At 34.1% G+C, this 8,267-nt stretch overlaps 1 protein-coding gene across 2 annotated transcripts; it reads right to left on the bottom strand.

Annotated features, from left to right (window-relative positions):
* Positions 1 to 1,845: 1,845 nt before the first annotated feature.
* Positions 1,846 to 3,290, bottom strand: LOC108359740 (uncharacterized). 2 transcript variants are annotated; one of them, XM_017611710.1, is made up of 4 exons: positions 3,208 to 3,290; positions 2,939 to 3,120; positions 2,728 to 2,839; positions 1,846 to 2,663 (listed from the first exon to the last, which is right to left on the bottom strand). In XM_017611710.1, exons 1-4 carry the CDS (start codon positions 3,222 to 3,224, stop codon positions 2,621 to 2,623), a joined length of 354 nt encoding a protein of 117 aa, XP_017467199.1. In that variant the 5' UTR covers positions 3,225 to 3,290; the 3' UTR covers positions 1,846 to 2,620. The 2 variants fall into 2 exon arrangements, with proteins under 2 accessions (XP_017467199.1, XP_017467200.1); XM_017611711.1 differs by having other exon boundaries at positions 1,846 to 2,839.
* Between the last annotated feature and the right edge of the window lie 4,977 nt (positions 3,291 to 8,267).

The following is an 8,267-nucleotide window of genomic DNA, read 5'->3' as shown; positions in this document are numbered from 1 at the left end:
TTATATCAAGGGAGCGTGGAATCTCCCATACAAATCGAATTTTTCGTACCGCATATCTCTGGAAGTATTTGTGGAGCAGTCCTGGAACTTGATATGGTATCAATCCCATACTCAATTCCAGTCTGAAACTTTTACCTATTTGTAAATACATATATAATTCTTGGCTACGTGTCTTTGTGAGTGATCTCTTCCTAAACGAGGTTCACAACTTAAAACACCAGATGGCGCTGGAGTCGAGTTAGTACTAAAAATTGTATCCGCAAGATTGCGCTGGAGTCGAGATATTGCTAAAAATTGTCAAGTGAAGTCATTTGGAGATACTAGGCTAGGTAGTCAAGTTACCACCGTTAAATCTATTACTATAACCATTGCGCTCCTTGATTTACTGTGACTAAACAGAATAAAGACAACTCTTGATGAATTCCTACAAAGAAAATTGTAAGACATTTATGATATTTCGTCTGAAGTAAGTCTATGTATATTGGATTTCTATAGATCAATGATACTCCCCCATCTTGAATTTGCCTCCAGATTCAAGGACACAGGATACAGGGATACAGATTCAAGGACGATTTATCATCGTACCGGATCATTGTTGCGGCAAGAACTTCTTCACGGACATAACGACTTCGTTAGGTTATTTATGACGGCAATAGAGAATATGCTTTCTGACGACCACAAAACCAAACTTGAACGTGAATTGTGGTGAAAACGTTGGACCAAATGTTTCAATAAAAAAATAAATTTTGGGCGGGACGAAGTTCGTCGGGTCAGCTAGTTAAATATAAATTAATTCCGCACATCCATGTTTCCGAAAATTACACTTATATGAAAAGTGGACGTGTTATCGTCAGATAGCCCATTTTCCCCACCATCCATTCTTGGCCTTATATTTACATATTCCTTAAGTTTTATTGCGGTACCTTATTTATTACTCCAGGTTTTTAATTAATTTCGCACCTCCATACAAAATTTCCCACTGTGCGTCGCAAAAAATCGAAAAACTGGAGGACAGATAGACCGATATATTTGAAATTTTGGACATCGACTCTAGACTGTCAAAGGATGATAATAGAAGAAGAATAATTTCGATATATCAATGGGCGTGGCACCTCCCATACAAACTAAAGTTTTCCCTCTCTGGAAGTATTCACCGTAGAGTGCTGCAACTTAGTATAAAGACTCATGGAAAAAATGGGAGTTATTGAAAAAGGGGCGTCGCACCTCCCATACCAACTGAATTTCTCACCTTAGAATGTGTATTTTTGTGTAAGTTTTTGCTTTGTAGTATTCGTTGTTGTTCTTTTTTCTATTTCAAGACATAAAGTTTACACAGAAAAGTTTCCGTATCTGCTCCAAAAAGCAGGTTATTTTTTCCCCACCCTTTACAGAAGAAATAACTCAGATTTTTTCCCATATAAAAGGATTTTTTTGTATTTGGTAATAACTCATATAATAGTGAATTAGGTGTAGTTTTATTAAAAAGTAGAACTGTGGAGTACTTTATACTCAAATTTAAAAAAAGTAGGAACATTTTTACTGTACAAATGTCCCACCCGTGACGGTGGAATACCCTATATATAAAAATAATAATTTATACCATGCTTTAATGAAAAGTTTATTCAAATTAATTCTAACACCGTGCAACAAAAAAATTTAAAAGCACACGAAACTAGGGGCCAAATATAGTAAAATCGCGTTTGAAGTTTTTTCTCTCGGGTCTAGATTATTTTTTGAAAGAATTTTGAAATTTCAAATAAATTATAGTTTCAAAAATTATTAAAAAAAGTGGAATAAAGAATAAAAATATCTGTATCAAATGAAAGAAAATATTCTTTAGAATTTAAAAATATAAAATTTTTTTTTTGTTTTTATTTTTTAGAAGAATGAAAATCGAGGATATGGTCCTGTATATATTAGTCCTGAACCTATAAGTTTTTCAAAAATAAATAGATATTGCAAATTTGCAACGATACTTAGGGACAAAATTTTAAAAGGACGTTTTCAATACCTAATACTAAAAATTTAATATTTTTCAATTTTAAAGAATTTTGTCTTTTATTTGGTACCCATATTATTATTTTATATAACACTGAAATTTTTAAATAATTTGGAACTAATAAAATTTTTGAAATTTCAAAGTCCTTAAAAAAATCCTGATGCTAGGGAAACTAAAAACACTGTTTTACTATATTTGGCTCCTAGTTTTAGGAGAATTTTTTTTTGTGCAAAACTGATTTTTGCTCGGTGTAATCCATGTTATCATTAACTTGATTTTTTTGAGTGACTTCCTTTCAAAATAATCATTTTCGGTATACCGCTGATTAGTAAAACTTCTCTCGAACAAAACCTCAGTAGTTCTTAACGTTTCAATGCATTTTTTTAATTAACAGATACCGTTAAATTCTAATTGGTGTTATCATTAACTAGATTTTTTTGAAAATGTGACTAATGCCACTTTAAAAATAAGCGCCTCAATTATACTCGCTTCATTTAATATCCATTTATAATAATATTTGTTGGGTTGCAGTCGCATATTTAACTTTTCCATCTGCTCCTCAACTTAATCATAAATGTGTTTATAAATAACGTACCTATGGACTTGTGCATCTATGTATCACTATTCCATCAACTCAGTCCTACATTTGTATATACATACATACCTACAAACATAAATACATACTCATGCATTCAAAATATTAATAATTGAATACTAGGAATATTCACACTTGGCTCGTTGCAATTTCCTTATTGAGAGCCTGAATCACATGAGCGATTCTACGGGCATTCGTTATTTTCCATGTGACGAACGCAATTGTGTAGATAAAAAATCCAATACCTGTAATAAATAACACTTATGTGTGAATCTTTACTTTCCGGAAGTAACTCAGATGCAAGATACATACGTATAGTACATACATATGTATCTATGACCTACCAAGAAGGAGAATAGCCTCTGAAGTTTGATCGTGTAAGGTTTTGGACACGGCGCAAAGTAGGATTAATCCGCTGAGTAAGCAAAACGATCCAACTACAGCTGCTAGAGTAATGATTATTAGAACTGGATCACTCAGGGCATAATCACAAAAGGAATGGCTCAAGGAATACTGCGATGTTTCACTGAAAATTAATTTTAATTTGTATTCAATTAATAATTCTTAGCACATTTATATTCTCGTTGAATCAAATATTGTGAGTGATTGTTACCAAGGTCTTATATTCATGGTTGCCGTAATGTAACTGATCGTATAACTAAGACATCAGAATGCATTACGGCATACTCATTCGACATGTATGTACATATGCATTTGTGTGTAAGATAACTAGGTGTTTTTGTTCAGCCGGAAAACTTTTCATTGTGTTTCCTGTGTTTGAATGGCACAACGAGAACGGCTGCTTGCGCTTCGGCCGTTAAAAATAGGCGGGCGTGTGCCGTTTAGTGTTTTCTTGGGAGCATTGGGATCTGAGCAGATGCTAAGATTGAATGAAGTGATTCCAAAATTAGATTACTTCGCTCGTGCCAACAGCATAAGTATGTACGTGCATATATTTGTATATTTAAGAGAATAAACATGCTCCAAACTAAGGGTCTGATTATGCATACTTCGCATAACTTCGCACAACCATTTGTACCAGTCCAATAAAAATGTAACTTAAGATAATGTGAAGTAAAATCTAAGCTCAACAGATCGCTAAGTTTTTAAAAGTTCTGCTAATTTCTGGGTAATGGAATACATACAAATTAGATACAAAGTACATACGAAAAGACAGTTTGAAGTTTATGCGAAGTTGTGCGAAGTTATACGAAGTATGCATAATCAGACCATAAGTGCACATTATGGTCCGATTATGCCAACTTAACGCAACTTATGGCTCTCTCTTAAAAATTCAGTTAAATGGGTGTTGCTTATTATTGAGCAGCCGAAACTTAATGTAATTTAATGCCACGTCGAAATCTGTTTCATTTTGATTCTCTAAGTTCTACGTTCCGTTAAATTAAGTTAAGTTGCCATAATCAGGCTTTTAGATTGGGTTGGTCACCGCACAATATAACAATTTTTGCTATTACACCTTAGTTACCTTAGTTTGAAAGCTTACCTTCGGAGGATTTTATTGTCGTACACATTTTCGTCATTGGTGAGTACTAAAAGCAGCCAAAAAGAAAATTTCTCCTAACATCTTTATTTATGACTCGATTTCGAAGTGTGATATATCGTTCAAAATATGTTTTTGTGTTCTAACCCCCTTTCTTTATTGTAACGATTCCAAAAAGTCATCACTTTCTAAAGAGCTTAATTTTATGAAACAGCTTTTCATAAAAATACAATCACCATCCGTTAACCATAAATCTAAAAACAGGGATGCATTTTTACTTGATCCATAGGACATGGTTATGTATCTCTCTAAAACACCTTTAAAATTATGTACGACACGTTAAAATCGTGTCATAAATATAAGAAAATCCAAAAGTAAATCTAAGTTTTCCCTGTTCCTACGAAATTTCAGGGTCGAAAATTTGGATTTCACAAAAATCTTCATCTTGTCAGCTTCCAATAACAATTTTTTTCGGACATATGGGGACCAGTGTGACCGCGGGCATGTGAAAAATCAAAGCATCAATATGGAATAAAACCAATCATTTTTATGAAAAACCATTTTCCAAAACAATTTAACATTTATTGCACGGGAAAGTTGAAATTATTTCCCGAAAGCGATTTGCGTAATTTCAGTTGCAGTTACAGCTTGCAATTTTTATTGCCAAAAGTGACTTCTGCAAATCTGCAAAAAGGACTTTCTGGCTCCTTACACGGGAAAGTAGACTTTCGATTTCGCATTTTGACAGCAAAATGCGTAGAAAAAGAGCTAACATTGCCACCTTTAACCACACCTTTAGTCTGGTAAACTATGCATGTTTATCAACAGATGATTCGTAGCTTTTTTCCTAGAAAAAAAATAAATAAATTGTAACAAAAAATTTAAGGAATTTTATTTACTCAAATGGGTTATGCCTTTCTGCAGCGGGCGGATTCAAAATTGGATGATTATCGTACAGCTGATTGCAGTTTACCAAATAACAGAAAAATTATCAAGCTTCCACCACGATAATTCTGTAACCGGTAAACCGATACTAAACTCCACGGGCAAACACCGATGGCCTACCAACTGTCATTTTGACGAGCAGTATGAGTGCAAGTTTTTGTGTGTGGGCTCTTTGATGTCTTGATATGTAGCATTTGCCACATGATGCCGCCAGACAACATTCTCTCAATTTCGGCGTTTAAAAACATTTAAATATTAAAAATAACTTGCTGAATAACTTCCTAAAACGTTATCATAAATAATCCTATAGGAAACAGGTTCTTATTTTGATTTAATATTAATATTTCATCGATGTTACCACCAGCCCTACCGAGCGCCGATTTACCGAGTACCAAGCCCTAATTTTTGTTATTGAACATAGCGAAAATAAAAAAATTTAACGCTATGATACTTTTCGGTTATTCACATTTTGATGTTTTTCGTCATGGACCATGAATCACAATACATGAAAGGTTCGTTCAGTGAACGACAATGAACTTTTGGATGTACGTTGCCAACATGAACCACCCTGCCAGCCAAAAGTAGTGAAAAATCTGGTGAAACCGCGGGTTTCATTCACTTCAAAACTGGTGAAAAATCTGGTGAATTTTGTATGGGCGGTGTGCAGATTTTCACTAGTTTCCCCCTGTACGTGTGAGCCTTGTACCATTGTCGCACTCATTCAGATACTTCCTAAGCATTGCCCACTTCAGCCGGCGCGGGGTTGCATTCTCTTCACAGCGAATTTAAAATAACCTTAAAAACTTAAAATAAAGAATCTTAAATTTTTTTTTGATGTGTATTTTTCAAAATTAATCGATTTACCCTTCTTTTGATGTATAGTAACAGTTTTAAATCATTTACAAACTTAGTTTTCTGATGGTGCTCCTGGGGATGAAGCTGCTGGCGTTGAAGGTGCTGATGGTGAATGCCAAATCGGTAAACAAAAAAATATCAATTAAACTTTATAGACATATAAAAAATCTTAATACATACCTTTAGATTGTGGCGAAGTCGCTGGTGTTTGCAATCTAAAAGAAAAATTACATTATAATCAAATGAAATTGTTAAATATGTATTCTTACCTTCAAAATTTTCGCAAAGTGACATTTCTTCACAGTATGTATACTGCCATCAAAACTTCGATGCTTCTAACTTGATCGCTCTAACGCATAGAATTCTTGTTAGGGTACGAACTCTTATCGGGTACGCAGCTCTAACAAAGGGAATATTTGTTGACAGTTGAAACAAAAAATTTGTAAGTGTGTAGGTGAGATGACTAAAAAGTTGTGAATATGTTTGTAAATCGTTTGATTTTCAGGGGAAAGTGGTAAGCCGTGGCTGGCAGGGCAATCAGAACAGATCTGATCGGTTGAGAAGGAGCCATTTGTAATAGCAATTGAGAAAAAAGTGTGTGACGTTCGTAATTTTGAAGTTTGCTATTTCCGTTTTGTTTCTTTCTTTATGTGTATGTTGTCGGTGGTTTATTTCAGTGATTTTAAAGCGATTTTTGAACATTTTTTTTTGTGCAAATTTAATTACAATGAAGTGCGCGGGGGGGTTGGTTGCAAAAACACGTACAAAAATAATAAATTGGTTAGCACAAACATGTGCTACAAAATTGCTCGCATTTTTATCTTAATGCGCCGAAATTACAAACGTCAGCCAGGAAATTACTTTTTTCTTTTGCTTCATCTTGTCAGATCTTGTGTAGTTGGATCATGAGGTTGCCACAAGTGCACGACAGGTTTTGTAATATATACAAATTTCCAGAGTTTTTTCATTTGTATTTGGAAAAGTATAAAAATTGAAAAAAAAGTATCTCAAAAAATTCATAAACGCTACCTCAAATTATTGTCATTTGTGATAATAAAAAGTGAAATGGATTTTTTATTTTGAAAAAAAAAGTTTTGTAGAGCTCGCGCTGCTCGGTTTTTTATAAAAACGCCGATGTTCTAATTTTTTTAATTTTCGTGACATGTTAAAATCCAGCTAAAAATGTTCTTTTTACATATAATTACTCCGGTATTATTGGAGAGCATTCCCTGAATTACATACCTGTCTTAGACAGTTGGAATGGGCCTAGTGTCCGAAAATATGCTTTGGAAAAGAGACTACTAAAATTAAAACGTTGATACTGAACCATTTACGCATTGTCATGGGTTGGAACTTGTTACCAGGAGGTTTCTGGGGTTGCTAATTGGGAATCTGAAGTCAGTTTTTCAAAATTCCAAATAGCGGATCCAAATGGCGATCAATTAAAAAAAAAATGATTGGATTTGTTCGAAACTCGGCACTTGGTAGTTTTTGGGGCCGCTTATTACGAATCTGAAGAAATTTTTTTTAATCAAAATGGCGGATCCAATATGGCAATCAAATTCGTAAAAAAATACTAAAGTTAAAACAATGATACTGAACGTTTTAAGCATGTAAAGGGTTGGAACTCGTTACCAGTGGGTTTCTCGGGATGCTGATTATCAAGTTTAGGAATTTAAGGTACTTAAATCTTGAAAAACAGGCAAAATGAGTTTTGAACAAGTAAGAAAGTCTAAGTTCGGGTGGAGCCGAACATTAAATACCCGGCGCAAGTATTAAATATATATTTTTTCACCTTTCCGAAAGCTACCGCTAGATGGTAAGCCGGGGTGTATCAATTTTGAGTAAATTAGCGTCCTTAAATTTCGAAATATTGCAGTTTCCAGCATTTCTGAAATTTACCGTTATATGAAAAGCGGCCGTAATTTTAGTCCGATTTCAATAATTTTCAACGTTTTGCTTATATGTGGCAAGCACAATAAAAATACCGAGCTTGGTACAAATTCGTAGAACGGTTACCGATATACATATGTGTGATCATAAGTGGGCGGCATTTTCCAAAATTTTACCATAAACGTATTTCTTGGTAAAGAATTGTTGCAAGCATCAATTTTGAGTATAAAAACTTGAATATTTACTGATTTATCGAAGATATTGTATTTCTCTAAATTACCGTTATATGGATGTGGGCGTGGTTATTGTCAGATTTTTTGAATTTTCGGCCATTTCATATGTATGTTATACCGAGGCCAACAACTGTGCCGTGTTTGGAAGAAATTGGTGCAGCGGTTACCAAGTTATACACATGTAACCATAAGTAGGCGTGGCCACGCCCATTTTCCAAAAATTTATAATATTCTTATTTTTCGTCT

Source organism: Rhagoletis zephyria, unplaced genomic scaffold (genome assembly GCF_001687245.7).
Source record: "Rhagoletis zephyria isolate East Lansing unplaced genomic scaffold, Rhagoletis_zephyria_1.1 Rzeph_scaffold_00447, whole genome shotgun sequence".
Classification (NCBI taxonomy): Eukaryota; Metazoa; Arthropoda; class Insecta; order Diptera; family Tephritidae; genus Rhagoletis; species Rhagoletis zephyria.
This window is presented reverse-complemented; position numbering and strand designations above follow the sequence as displayed.